Genomic DNA, 15,703 nt, shown 5'->3' with positions numbered 1-15,703 from the left:
GCTGCTCCTTCCCACTTGGCTACGGAGGCGCCTTTTCTGTGGGGACTTGGATTCCTGATTGTGAGCAGCTGATTTGTTTGACATCCCCTCCCCCCCCCCCCTCTGCCACAGACCACTCCTGAGTACCAAAGTGATCTACTTTACCTTTAAGTAATTTGATTTCATTTAACATTTTTTATGATTCCTGTTAGCCTTGGAGCATGACATTGAAGTATATACGAGCCTTTATATATCCCTAAATAAGGTGAGGCAAAGATTTAATATAAACAGCTAGCATACCTCATTTCCAGTGACAACTCAGGTCCGATAATTCCCCTCCCCCTGCATTTGTAGGCAGGATCATTGGATTAGCAGAGGGCAATGGACGAGCCACTCAACGAATTTATGGAGAATGCTTCCCAGACAGACATGTACCAGATCACCGTTTGTAGTGCGGGCAGACCACGTTCGGCAAACTCCCGCCATGGAAGAAAGTGTGTTGAATACAGTCCAAAATAATCCTACTACCAGCACACATGCCGTTGCCTCTGCCTTAGGAGTGTCTTGTTGCAGTGTACAGCGTGTCTGGCCTGATGATTCCTTACACCCCTTTCATCTCCAAAGGGTTCAGTTACTGCTCCCTCAAGATCATCCTGCACGTGTGGCTTTTGCGTAGTGGTTTCTCCAAGAAAGTTTTCAAGACTTGAATTTTCCAGCCTATGTTTTGGCTGGAAAATTCAATCTGGAAAATTCATAATCAGCACAATGCTCACACACATGAGCATTGTGCTGATTATTCAATCAGCACAATGCTCATGTGTGTGCTCACGACAACCCGCACGGTGCGCCCCCCCCCATGCGGCACAACATTGCTTCGCAATAAATGTGTGGGCAGGTATGGTTGGTGACTGCTTAGTCGGCCCATACCTGTTACCATCCCTCATGGACTCCACTAAATATCGGATCTTTCTTGAACAAGTTCTACCAGGGTTACTTGACAATGTTCTAGCAAATGTGAGACGCAACATTTGGTTTCAACATGATGGGGCACCTGCCCATTATGGAAGGTGTGTTCGTGACCATTTGAACAGGCGTTTTGGGCGTCGATGGATTGGCCGTGGTGGACCCATTGCCTGGCCCCCACGCTCACCTGATTTATCGAGCCTTGATTTCTTTCTGTGGGGGGGGGCCTCAAATCTATTGTGTATGAATTGCCTGTGGAGACGGAAATGGATCTCGTGGTGAGATTTGTCTGCGCTGCTGCTACTGTCAAACTCCAGGTGTGTTCGACCATGTCCGCCAATCCATTCTGCGTCGGTGTCACGCATGCATCATGTCTCATGGTGGAACCTTCGAGCATCTGTTGTAACATCATGAAATGCATCCATCTCGTACTCCATTGTTAATATTATGTCAAATCAATGTTTGCCACTAATTACTGACTTGTGTCATTTCTGCTTCTTGTGCCTCTGCTACTATTTTTCCGTGATTCCGATTATGGGTTCCTATGCGATTCACATTCCTTTAGATGTTACTTACCTCCCCTAAACGTTTGTACCAATATTTTTGAGACACACTGTATATAGCAGAGCTTCTTCAGAGTGGCCTACTAGATAGACTTCAGGGATGGTCAGAAAAAACTAATTTTCGTAATGTTTATTATTTAAATAAAACTAATGCAATTAGGCATAATATTTTAAGAGTTTAAGATTCTATATCTATATAATATGGGTGTACACACGTCATAGCCAACTATTAAAGAAAAACTATGATAGTAGTGTGAAAAGCATCATTTCATCTGTATCTCATATTATGCTCATCCTTCACAACAAGTTGCCCATGAATTTCACTACCTCGAATAAGTAATGCTTCGCTAATAGAGAAGACTATTGTTACTTATTCTCGGTGGGCACCACCACACAGGCAGCACTGTTTCAAAGCTAGTTGGCTTTTCATCGGTGGGTGGGCAGGTACCCTGGTATTGCAAGTGAAGCGTTACTTATTCAAGGTAGTGCAATACATGGGCAACTCATTGTAAAAGATGAGTAGATATGGTGTATCTACACCGATATTATATAATAATGTTTATTATATACTTTTACATAGTAAAAAATGGATGAAGGAATTGAAAAATGAGAATTATTTTATTAGACATTTTTATTATATGTTACACAATGTAGTTAAGGTTAAGTAAAGTTCATTGAAGTTACACTATTTTTTTGGTTGTATGAATAAAGAATGAATCCAGAGTTGCTCGTGTTTTTTTTTTTTTTTTTCCAGATAAAATTGTGTCATAGCATTTAGTTATGTCTTCACGTTTAACATTTGTTGCACGATCATGAAGAAGATTGTTCTCGCAAAAAAAATATTCAAGTGCTTGATCAATTTTCTCGAGGGAAAAAGCTTTAATTCTTCAATTTTCAAATCCTTGGAATTGTGGGGACTTGGATAACGGGGACCTCCTGTATCATGTTCAGGTGCAGTGACAAGCGGTAATATTAATACCAAGTTGAACAATTCCATATGTCACTGCGCATTCTGTCTGTATACAAAAGGGGTATTAATTATAGGTTTTGGGTTTCTCAAGAGGATAGCAAATTAAGTAATGATATTATTTGCTGTGATTTTGGGATTACGTCAACTGGGTTATTCTCCTGGTAACTATAGAATGTGCTCTGATATACCCTCATACTGGAATGATCTAAGATAAAGTTCTAAAATATTTCACTTTGATTTTAAAGTTTGACAAAAGTTGAAGAACAGGTGAAAGCAATATTAAGAAATCAATACACAAACTAATAGCCATAAATGAATAATATGTCCTCTTCCACACAGTAAGAAATATTCTGTGTCAAAGGTCATGGAAGATATAATTTAACAAAAATGTTTTGTTGTATGAAAAATGCTTAAATATACTATTCAGCTTGATCTAATGGTTTTTAATAGATCATTGTATCTGTTTACTATTTACTAAAATACCATAATCAGTGATCAAAATGAATAAACTAATCAAAATAGTTTAAATTTAAACAACTTGAATGATTTCTTTCTCTTTCTCCCTTTCCTCTAGTAAAGATCAGTATGCCAGAGCAATTGATTGAGATCATCTGCGAAACTGTTTTTGGTGTGCAAATCTTCTGGTTCATAGTAATTCAAATGATGAATGCACAGACATTTTTTCAGTATCTTGTTACAAAGGTATGGCTTTATATATATATATATATATATATATATATATATATACACACACACACACACACACACACACTTTGCAACTACTTTTTGCTACCTATGTACTATGTTAAAATGAGATTATTGTTATAAGAAAAGATTGGTAAACATCTATACATAAAATGTAAATAATCTTGGTGATTGAGAAAATAACTCAAACCAGGATTCTAAAAACTTATAATAAAATGAAATTCGCTTAAATATTAGGAATGACCAAAGCTTGAATTGTTTTAGTGTTTAGAACCTGCTGTTTCTACCTATGTGACATTGCAAATGTCATAGGTGCAGAATTTCTTTCAGGTGGCACTTCTTTTATATCTTTATTTAAATTGAAGCAATTCATAAAGAACAAAAGATAAAACTTTAATTCTGTAAGCTGTATTTCAATCCTCATTTGGAATGGACAGGATATCATCTTCCAAAGAAATAGAAGAGAGACATAAAATTAACTTTAACACAAATCACTTGATACCTTATAACCAGCCATTTACAACAGTTGTGATGGCTTTGTCCAAACCGTGAAAGAACAAAACATGCCTGCATACTGACCCATTTCTCTTACCAGCTATCTTGGCAAAAAACCTTGAAGAAAATGCACCACAACAGGTGCATTTCAAATGCCTTAAATGATATCTGGAATTGCACTTTCATGAGCAAAAATCAGTATGGAATGACCATATCAAAATTCAGAAAGGAAAACAGATTCTCCTTGGACCTCGTGGTCAAAGTTTTGGAACTTTCAATAAAAAAAATAATAAAAATTCTCATTGTTGGTGTGTCTTGATATCTGAAATGCCTTTAGCCATGGTGCTTTGTCTCAAGATCTGCACATATGCATGCACACAACTTTGTTTTAGAGGAAGTAAATGTCCTATGAGGACATTTATTTCTAATACAAGTTTCCTGCAATGCCATACTTGTCTGGTCTGTTATCAAAATATCCACTCCCAGCTTTTCAGTACCATGCGCTTTGCCATCAGAATAAATGACATAAAACATTCCCAGTATTGTTGAAAACATATCTGTGTGCTTACTACCTTGTGTCCCTCTGAAAACTATTGCTGTACAATTTTTTTGTAATAAAATGCACCTTGGACAATAGAGGACTCGGCCTAATACTTGATAAATAGTTCAATTTTCTAAAACAGAATAAATATCCAAACTTTTTTTTGTGTGTCAAAGAAAAAAAGATGAATATGTGTAAAGTAATCTTGGCCATTACACCCTACTTCACTTTTATTGCACTCTCATCAGCTCTCACCTGGACTAAGGTGTCCTTGTATTCTACTCTGCTAGAAGGAGTGGCTCAACCGAATCCATCGTTGTGCCTTACAGATAGCCATTAGTGCCTTCCAAACATCCCCCATTCAAAGTTTGTGTATGGAAGCAGATGAATGCTGCTTCCTCAAAGGAGAAAAATACTACTCCTACATTATGCCGTCAAAAATATAGAACTTACCAACTGATCATGTATAGTCATGTCTCTTCAACCAGCAGTGGGAAATGATTTATAACAGCAAGCCAAAAGAAAATAAACCTGCTGGAATAAGGCTGCAGGAACTAACTCAACATTGGAATGTACACTTAAACAGTGGTCTCCACGAGACTCCTGAATCAGATCCTTTGCTGTCACTGTATTCACCCTCTTGTAATAATCTTTTCTAAATGGGAAAAGCATTCTATAGCAAATACGAATATCATACAGCACATGAGCAAATTCCCACCATATCCAGATATATAGTGATAGATCTAAAACTGTTATTGCTGTAGGTGCAGCAGCAGCCATCTTTCCTGCATTTACCATGTCTACATCACTCCCAGTTGAATGCAGTGCATACAGTTGAATTATGTGCAATTAAATTACTCTTTGATCATATGAACAGTTTTCCTACATCCCAGATTATAATCTTCACAGACTTTCCAACTGCAGTAACTGCCCTACAATCTAAGTCCTTACCCTTCTCATCCTGTTATGAAATAAATCTGATCATTGGATGATTCAACATTCTGTAACTTGCCAGTATCATGGCAAGTTACATAATGTTGAATTATAATCTTAGAGTTACATAATGGAAGCAACTCTCAATCAGAATTGTTACACATTGACAAAGAAACAGTAAGAATAATTTTGAGAGCAGTTGGACATGAGACAGGCGTGTGCATGAATGGTTCGCAGTGAGATTGTTTTTAATGAAAAACAAGATCACAGCGTTGAAGCACCTGCCTTATTTGCCAGATCTGGTGCTGTGAGATTTTTTTTCGGTTCCCAAAAATTAAAAGGGAAACAATTTGAGAAGTTAGCAGACATTCAGAAGAAAACTGTGTAGCAATTAAAGGTGGTATCTTCCGAAGACTTCTGCTACTGTTTTAGATCCTGGAAATTGTGGATGGAGTGCTATATTGGTACGGCTGGAGAGTACTTTGAAAGGGATGAATATTAAAATTGTGGTATTTAAAATAATAAATGATTTTAAAAAAATTTACCTCTTTTTTTTAGCTGCACCTCCTGCACCTCTTCACAAGCAAAACCACGTTCGTGAGTCTTGCATAAAAATACATGCAAAGCATGCACAGACTCTCTAAAGCTAGCAATATTGCATTAAAACATTTAATATATGAATTTCTTTTTTTACTCACAAATTGTGTAAATGTATGTTTCTCTTGGGTTACTGCTACCCATATGCAGCACTGCATTTGTCAATGTTAAACTTCAGTTGCCACTTCTCAGCCCATCTGCCTAACTCTTCTAGGTCCTGTTGCAGTAGCATACTGTCTTTAGAGTCATTAACAACCCAACCAACCTTTGTATCATCTGCAGACATGGACATTAAGCCTGATATACCTTCATCGATATCATTGATAAATACACAAAACAACAATGGGCCCAGCACCAAACCCTGTGGGACTCCACTAATAACATTAGTCCACATAGAGCAGTGTCCATTTATTACCACTCTCTGCAGTCTCCCATTCAACCATCCCTTTATCCATTGCAGCAGCTTGCCCTCAATGCCATACCTCTCCAATTTGTACGGCAGTCTTCCATGTGCAACAGTATCAAAAGCTTTCCTGAAATCCAAATATTAAAATTTTTTTGCATCCAGTTCCTTTGTGACCACATCATAGTATCCAATCAAATTGGTCAGAGAAGACTTCCCCTTAACAAACCCATGCTGTGTCTGAAATATTACTGCAGTCTTGTCTAGGTGATCCTATATCATCTCTTTAATCAGTGACTTTTTTTTTTTTCCACTGAACAGAAGTTTAACTAACATGTCTATAATTATTTGTGTCACCTTTGAACCCTCTTTGTGAATTGGGGATACATTTTCACATCTCCAGTCCATGGGAACCTCCTCTGAATATAAAGATGCTCTCATAATTATGGCTAAGGGTTTGCTAACTTCCCTCGCTGCCTCCTTAAATATAAATGGATAGATTCCATCCACCCCAGGTGCCTTTTTATGTTTAACTTCAACAATTTCTCCTCCACTTTGCTCTCAGTTATTACAAAATCATATAACTCTCTGTTAGAGTTTGATAAACTTCTGGCATTCCTCTCCTTGAATAACTCCTCATGTGTGAATGTAGATGCAAAATACTCATTCAGTTTATCAGCTACTTGAGCAGGATCATCACTAGTCGAACTGTTTATGTTAAGTAGACCAATCTGATTCATCCCCTTCCTTCTAGAGTTTACATGAGTAAAGAAATCTTTGCTGTTTTTCTTTGCATCCTTTGCCAAAGATTTCTCATCTGCCTTTGCCTACCTAACCTCCTTTGTGACTTGATTAGCTTATATATGCCGTAGGCTTCTGTGTCGCCTGATAATTTATATGCATCCAATGCATTTTTCTTCTCTGCCACAAGCCTCATTAATCCATCTGACGTCGATTGGTGTTAGGTTTCTTTAATTTAATCACATGATTATGTTTTCGGTTTAAATTTTCATGGTTAATCCAAAAATAAATCTGATTTTTGTTAGCAGTGTTCATCATGCCCTGCTCATCTTCTACATTTGGTAGATTCCATGTTTGGTATATGTTACATCATTCATGCTATTATTACTCTTATATTAGTTTGTCTTATAATTAATACCCGAAATTGATATCAATTAAATTGCTTTTAGATGTCAGTAAAAGGACAAAGAAAAAGTATAGTGAGACGTCTGGGTTCATTTTTGCCTATCACACCTGCACCAAGAGTGTTTATTATGGTGAGTGCTCTGAAATTTTATTTTATGTTCTAAATTAGTTAATTATTTAAACCTTAGCATGAAAGTTTGAGTGCCTAAAGCAGTGGTTTTCACCTTTTTTTTTATTAAATTTACCATAGCTTTCATTATAAACACTGCGTATTGACTACCCTGTCCATACACTGTAGGAGTTATTTTGCTTTTTCTTTTTCGATTATTTTTTCAAATTTCTACTCTTACACAGCTTTGGGCAAGTATGGAAATGCAGTCCGTTGATACATGGTCCAGGTGTAGTCCCATGATGAAAAACCTCATCATGTATCAACTGTTATTTTCGCTGACATCGGATTTAATTGTATTTTTGTTCTATTTCCCCTTTTATGAACTATCGCTAAATTTATCCCCCATTATCTGATGCCAGTTACCGTTATTTTTTTTTACACATGTCAATTTAATTAATTTCTTTATTTTATAGGTCACTTCCTTTTAAAATATTTCTTTTACGTTTTGGCTATTATTCTTTTTGGCTTTCACTTTCAGTGTAACTCATACTTACACTTTATATTATTATAATATGCATATACACAGATGAACCAAAACATTATGACCAGCGAGTCGTTATGCAAATAACGAAGCAACTGCAGGTGAACTATGGCACGGGTTTGGACACTGTATAAAAACACCTGATACTGAGCTTCGTTAATCAGTGTTACTCTTGTTCTTCAAATGGCAAAGGCAATGGACTTAAGCGAGTTTGACAAAGGCCAGATTGTAATGGCCAGATGACTGGGTCAGAGCATATCCGAAATGGCACGGCTGGTGGGATGCTCACAGTCAGCCGTGGTTAGTACCTACCGAAAGTGGTCTGAGGAGAGAACACCCACAAACCGCTGGCAAGGTGTTGGACAACCACGGCTCAGCGACGCTCGAGGTGAGCGAAGTCTCTCCCGAATGGTACATGGCAACAGAAGGATGACTGTGGCGCAACTAGCTGGTGACGGGAGTAATGTGTCACAACACACAGTACATTGAACCCTGCTGAAAATAGGGCTGCGTAGCCACAGGCTGCTCAGAGTGCCCGTGCCAACCATGGTTCACCAGCGATGGCACCTATAATTGGCATGCAAGCATCGAAACTGGACCTTGAGTGATTGGAAGGTCGTCTGGTCTGATTAATCACGTTTCCTGTTGCACCATGTGGATGGCCCTATATGTGTGCGTCGTTTACCTGGGGAAGTGAAGGCACCTGGATGCACTGTGGGACGAAAGCAAGTCAGTGCTGGCAGTATTCTGCTGGTATACCCTGGGTCTAGTCATCCATGTGCCATGCACTCTGTCTACCACCTACCTAAACATCATTACTGACCAGGTACACTGTTTCATGGCAACGGTCTTCCCCTTTGGTGGTGCAGTCTTTCAGCAGGATAATACGCCACGCTACACCGTCCGGATTGTTCGAGACTGGAGTTAAAGGATCTGCTGGTTATGTGTTGGTACCAGATACCACAAGACACATTTAGAAATCCTGTAACATCCATGCCTCGCTGGGCACGAGCTGTTTTGGCTGCACGTGGAGGACCAACATCATATTAGGTAGGCGGTCATAATGTTTTGGCTCATCGGTTTATATACATCTGCATCCTTTGCTGCTGCTTTGGTACATTTGACATATTTAGTCTATTTTTATTTTCACTGTTTTTAACTTATTGGCACTATATATACACACACACACACACACACACACACACACACACACACACACACACTGAGTTATCACTGAATTATGACCACCTACCTAAAACTTCGTAGGTCTTCCTTTTGCCCTCAGTACAGCAGCTATCCGACATGGCGTTAATTCAACAAGATGTTGGAAGCGTTCGGGAGGTTGGCCAACCAAGCTGTGTGTAATGCAGGTATGGAGGTGATTGGTGTATCCAGACACCTGATATGCTTTTCCATAGTGTCCCACAAGTGCTCTATGGGATTGATATCGGGGGAGTTTGGAGGCCAGTAGATATGCTGGAAGTTGGAACTGTGTTCCTCAGACCATTCCTGCACAAGTGCCCAATGGCTCAGTGCATTTTCATCTTGGAAGACACTGTCGCCATTCGGGAAAAAGTGTAACATAGCGGGGTGTACACAGTCAGTAAGCAGTTGATGATAGCAGAGACCACTGATACGTTGTTCCACATGCACCAGGGGTCCAGGTTCCTGCCAGTGAAACATGCCTCACACCATACAACTGCCTCCGCCAGCCTGCACTTTGGATACCATGCATGATGGATGAAGAGCCTCATGTTGTTGACACCAAATCTGTACATGACCATCGACAGTGTAGAGTAAATAACGTGACTTATCCGACCAGCACGCCTTCTTCCAGTCTTCTAATGTCCAACTTGCATGCTCTTTGCACCAGGAGGGTCTTTTACACCGATGAACCTTGGTTAGGAGAGGATGTCGTAGGGTTGTCTGCTGGTATAGCCCATACATGAGAGCATGTGACATGGTCATTCCAGATATTGTTCCTGGTTGGCCCTCATCGGACCTGGCACTCACCTCTAACATCAACACTTTACTGACATTTGCAGTTTTGCCGTCAGGTTGTTGTTTGACCATTTTGATGCCAGTCCTAGTACACTAACTATGGTGGCTCTTGAACACCCCATCAGTTCAGCTCTTTGGGAAATTGAGGCACCAGCTCGTCAAGCATCCACAATCTGTTCTTTATCATAAAAATCTGACAAATCCTTCCTTTTACCCATCACGTTCGAAATTTTACTACCTATTGAACCACTGACCCCTTATCTATGCTACACAGGTCAACTAACTCCGCACTCTCGTACCTCACTTAGTCAATGGGTTGCATTCAGTTTTCATAGGGGTAGTCATAATTCAGTGATTTCTCCCCCCCCCCCCTCTGTAATTTTCACTGAAAACAAGGAAATCATATCTGGCCCAATCACATTATTATCCTTCAGTGAATTAAAAATATTCCTTAATTGTCCAGAGGAAACTGCTCTAATGCTCCTGAAACCAAATAACAAATAAACAAACAGGAAACTGCTGTACTTGAAATAAAAGCATAATTATATTGAAATAAACCAGAATCAAACATCAAATACACTTCTATTTTTCAATACCTTCTCAAAATCCAGTACAACTTTAGAATTCACATTCTTTAAAGACATGCTTTCCCCTCAAAGAATACAGTGACTCAAAATCCTTAATATAATGGATTTAATTTGTTGTAAACACACTGATATACCTATCATCACTTATTTTGATTATGGGTACTTGTTTATATTTATTAAATATTTATTCTTAGTATTGTACAGCTATATATATATAAATATATATATAAATAATTTTTTTTTATTTATTTTTAATAGATAAATTCAGTTAATTCTGAAAAGCTAACTACATTGGAATGTAGAAATGACTACTGTAAGCCACTTAATGGTTTAGCAGATGTTGCATCACTTGTTGAAGACACTAAAAATCCTTCTGTTTTGTTGAGGTGAGAACTTAAAAACCTTTCATTTTAATTAATAATGGCTACAATGCTTCATCTTCATATTATATCATAGGTATGATAGAAGTATTTTATATTTGTGTCATTGGATAAATCCTATGAGCTTCTCATTTTATTTTAAACATTTAAACATAGCAATTTGCTCAAATGGATCCATTTTCAGTTGTCACACAATCATCTAGTTTCCAGTACGAAGTAACCTTAGCAGCCCTATAGAATGCTCACATATAAAGATTGATGAAAAAATTTATATAGTTCATCAGCTGTATATTTTGGGTCATTACTATTATAAAAGTTATCCTGTGGTTGCCAACATGTATTACAGCTCAGTCTATTCTAGTGTTCAAATATCAAAAAAATCTATTGTTCCTCGCCCTCTTTGTCAGTAGACGCTTCCAAAATCTGCCATTAACATGTCGTATTCTGAGTAAATCAATTACAGATTTAATTTATACTTTCGTAATTGAGTCTCTTGATAATATCGTGCAACAAAATTTAACTTCCCCCCCCCCTCAGTATGAAACTAGGCAATTCCTATAGATAGGTGGTTTTTTTTTTTTTTTGATACAAAATAAATAGCTGTAATCTATTGCAATAAGTTGCTATTAATTTCAATTATAAGCACCACTGTATCTCCCCATATATATAAAAAAAACCAGAACATAAAGTAGTGTTCTATGCAGGAGTACTTCATAACATTTGTCTAGAGAAGTTTGATGTTTTGGAAGGATTTATATTCGTTATAAGCATCACATATTGTTTAAGCCTGATATGAAATATCATACATTTGGCATTTATAAATAAGTTGGACATAATATGTGATTAATCATTCAGTAGAGTAGGCTTCATATATAAAAATATATTAAAAATTAATTTCTTTAACTATTAACATGTTTGCTGTTGCCTATATTTGAGAGCCTGTTCAGTGTGCCATAACTTTCAAAATGTTGTGAAATGACATTCTGAAAATTCATAGCTAAAAGTGAACACTTACTTTTAAACTGAGCTGTAAATCAAAACAACGCTCAATTTTATTGAGAGTTTATTCGGTATACATTAACTAACCCTACCCTAACCCTATATAAAGCTATAAACAAAAACAAACCATTGATGTTAATATTCCAGAGTTCAGTCAGCATGCTGACAGAATTAAGCAGTTAATTTCAAGTGCCTTTACTTTTACACCACTCGTATTGACCGCTGAAGGATTACCACCTGTATGCATTGCAGCACAGCACTCGAGGTACCATTGAATGCTTATGAGTCTGTAGTAAACGTGTTAATGGGCACTAAAATGTCATTAAAATAGACACAGCTGGTTTGAAGGCATGTTATGGAAGTTATCCTGTGTAATCTGTTTTAAAAATTTTATCCAAAAATTTAAAAACCAGTATACATGATGAAATGGTTAGTATGCAAATGCTACTAATTTGGCAATTGCCAGTGCCAGAATTATTGCTACTATTAGAAGAATTGGATTATGGTACACAAAATAAAAAAAAAAAAAAAAACTTTCCTGCACTTTAAATAGCACAAAAAGTGATATGTTTGATTCAAAACTCGATTGTGTGAAAGTTTTATATAAACTGTTTGTTTGTGTGTGATTGATTAATTCTGTAGGAACCCCAGCAAGAGTCTAATTTGCACAAAGGAAACAGAAAAGAAATCTTAATGACTTCTGAGCATACCAAAGAGTTATTTACAAAGAAGAAATCCAAGATTTTTTTTTTTTTTTTTTTTAATGACAAATTGCAGTTCCAATCTCTTATCGGCTGTTGACGTTGTGGTTAGGTGATTATGTAATTATGTGTCTTCTTTGTAATTATGTGCTCTGTTCTGTTTCCAAGAAAATCATGCACAGCACCTTTTTAAAGGCATTCTATGCAGGGTCCCCTCCATTTGGAGTTGATATCAAATGATATTATTCATGGGCTCTTATTTGAGATTCTATAAATATTCTCTCTTTTATTTTGACATTGCTGATATATAAACTTTGATTTAGCATAATGGAAACCATATCCAGTACAGTCCATTTCTTTCACAAAATTTTTGATGAGACCTAGTTTATGGGTATTGCTAGAAACATGTTTTTTGGGTTCACAAAGTTTTGATGTACAGGAGTTCCTTTCACCCTCTGTGGCATTCCCTGTCACAACTATTCACAAAGAAAGTAGCAAAATTTTATGCAACCTGGCTGCATGGCCATCATGCATATAATTTTCAACTCAGAACAAATACTCTTGATATTATTCACATTTTATGCACTTCAAAAGTACTGAAGTGTCCTATGTGATTCTTTAACTAATGTTAACTATTCTTTAACTTCCATGAGCAACATAGATGGATTGCAGTATTTTCCACTGTGAATTAGGATTGCCTTCAGACCTTAATTTAGACATGTTAACAGTCTCCCTTCCCCTGTTCTGTGTTCATAACAAATAGTAGTAGTAGTAATAGTGGCATGTGATGCAAGAAAGCAAGTGTATGAGCTTATGCAGCATCAGCCAAAAAAAAAAAAAAAAAAAAAACTCGCCATTCCTTCCAAATGCCTGTCCAGTTCCTCCTTAAATTTATTCAACCTATCAACTTCCACAACGACAGATGGAAGTTTGTTCCAGCAATTAACCACCTTCTGGCTAAAGGCAAATTTCTGCACATCTGTTCTACATCTGTCCTTTCTTAATTTGAATTTATGCTCCATTAGGTTCGTAATCTGAACAAGTGGAAGGATCCCATCAGAATTCAGCGTGCTCAACCCATTCAAGGCCTTATACACCTCAATCAGATCACCGCACAGGTGCCTAGTCTCCAGACACTGCAATTTGCAGAACTTAAGCCTCTCTTGGTAAGAGGATCCCTTCATTCCCCTCACCAGTCTTGTTGCCCTTTTCTGTACACACTCAAGTAAATCTACATCCATCCTAAAATGAGGCCTCCAGACCTGTACGCAGTACTCAAGGCGTGGCCTGACCATTGCCTTATACAGAGGGACAATCACCTCCTTTTCCCTGCTAGCAAAATTCCTATATATCATTGACAAAACCCATGACATGCTCTTGCAGCCTGTCTGCATTGCTCAGAAAACTTCATATCTGACTGCACAATTACTCCCAGGTCTTTTTCATTTTCTGCCACCTTAAGTGTAGTACTGGACAGTTGGTACGTTTTTCTGGAGTTACTTCTACCCGTATGTAGTACTTTGCATTTGTCAAGGTTAAACTTCAGTTGCCACTTCTTAGCCCATCTGCCGAAATTATCTAGATCCTGTTGCAGTAGCACACTGCCTTTACTGTCATTAATAACCCTGCCAACCTTTGTGTCATCTGCAAACTTCGACACTAAGCCTGATATACCTTCATCAATATCATTGATAAATATACAAAACAACAGAGGACCCAATGCCGAACTCTGTGGGACTCCACCAATAACATTAGTCCATGAAGAGCAGCACCCTTTAATTACCACCCTCTGTCTTCTCCCACTCACCATCCTTTTATCCATTGTAGCAACTTACCCTTAATACCATTCTGCTCTAATTTGTACAATAGTTTTCCATGCTCAACAGTGTCAAAAGCTTTCCTGAAATCCAAATATATGATATCAAAATTATTTTTTGCATCCAGTTCCTTTGTAACCACAATATAATATCCTATCAAATTTCTCAGACAAGACTTTCCCTTAACAAACCCATGCTGTGTCTGAATTAAACTGGATAGATCCCATCCACCCCAGGTGCCTTTCTTATGTTTAACTTCAACAATTTCTCCTCCACTTTGCTCTCAGTTATTACAAAATCATTAAGCACCCTGCTACAATTTGATAACCTTCTGTCATTTTCAAACCTTAACTCCTCATGTGTGAATATAGATGCAAAATACTCATTCAGTTTGTTTGTTATCTGAGCAGGATCATCAACAGTGGAACCATCGATATCAAATGGACCAATCAGATTCATCCCCTTCCTTTTAGAGTTTATATAACTAAAGAAATCCTTGCTGTTTTTCTTAGCATCTTTTGCCAAAGATTTCTTGTAATCTGCCTTCGCCTGTCTAACCTCCTTTGTGACCCAATTGCAGACTAGCTTATATCTGCCATAGGCTTCTGAGTCGCTTGATAATTTATATGCATCCGATGCATTTTTCTTCTCTGTCACGAGTCTCATTAGTTCATTTGATAACCATTTAGGCCTGAACCTTGAACAATATTTCTTAATAGGTATGAAACTTTTAGTAGCATCCACGATTAATTCCTTGAATGCTTCCCACTTAGAATTTACTGTTGGTAACATCGTCAGTTGATCCCACTGTACAGAATTTAAAAACTGTCTGAGACCACTTTACGGAAGCAAAAACCCTTTTATTTACCCCTGATAGTAATTATATCTTTAAGTAAATCCCACATCAGTACACTTGATCACTGCCACCTATATGCAAATTTTTAATACACGAATGATCACTGCTGATAACCAGATCAAGAGTATTACCCTCTGGTTGTCTCTCGAACATGCTGCTGCAGAAAACAATCATCCAATAAATCCACAAAAGTCTTACTAGTGTGTGAGTGACCAACCCACAAGTTCCAGTCAATATCTGGGAAGTTAAAATCCTCCATTATAAGACATTCTGATTTACTAGCCCACTCTATTTCTCTGTACAATTGTTCATTGTACTCATTCGAGTCATTATGCCTATTATTATTATTAATAGCCATATGGTGCAAGGAAGCCTGAGGCTTATACTGCACCAGCCAAAAAAAATTAATTTACC

General features: G+C 37.6%; 1 protein-coding gene across 1 annotated transcript in view; it reads left to right on the top strand.

The window, feature by feature from the left end:
• The window catches only part of LOC150087512 (mitochondrial fission regulator 2-like), an 86,024-nt gene that overhangs the window by 26,358 nt on the left and 43,963 nt on the right, over window positions 1–15,703 (top strand). The window contains exons 2-4 of the mRNA XM_090372107.1: window positions 3,050–3,177; window positions 7,340–7,426; window positions 10,795–10,922. Coding sequence (XP_090228233.1) covers window positions 3,061–3,177; window positions 7,340–7,426; window positions 10,795–10,922 — 332 coding nt within the window. The 5' untranslated portion in view covers window positions 3,050–3,060. The remainder of the gene's footprint in view (window positions 1–3,049; window positions 3,178–7,339; window positions 7,427–10,794; window positions 10,923–15,703) is intronic.

Source organism: Mastigoproctus giganteus, chromosome 4 (genome assembly GCF_048544385.1).
Source record: "Mastigoproctus giganteus isolate SK-2022 chromosome 4, ASM4854438v1, whole genome shotgun sequence".
NCBI classification, from domain to species: domain Eukaryota; kingdom Metazoa; phylum Arthropoda; class Arachnida; order Uropygi; family Thelyphonidae; genus Mastigoproctus; species Mastigoproctus giganteus.
Note: the sequence above shows the minus strand (reverse complement) of the source record. Positions and strands in the feature narration are given on the sequence as shown.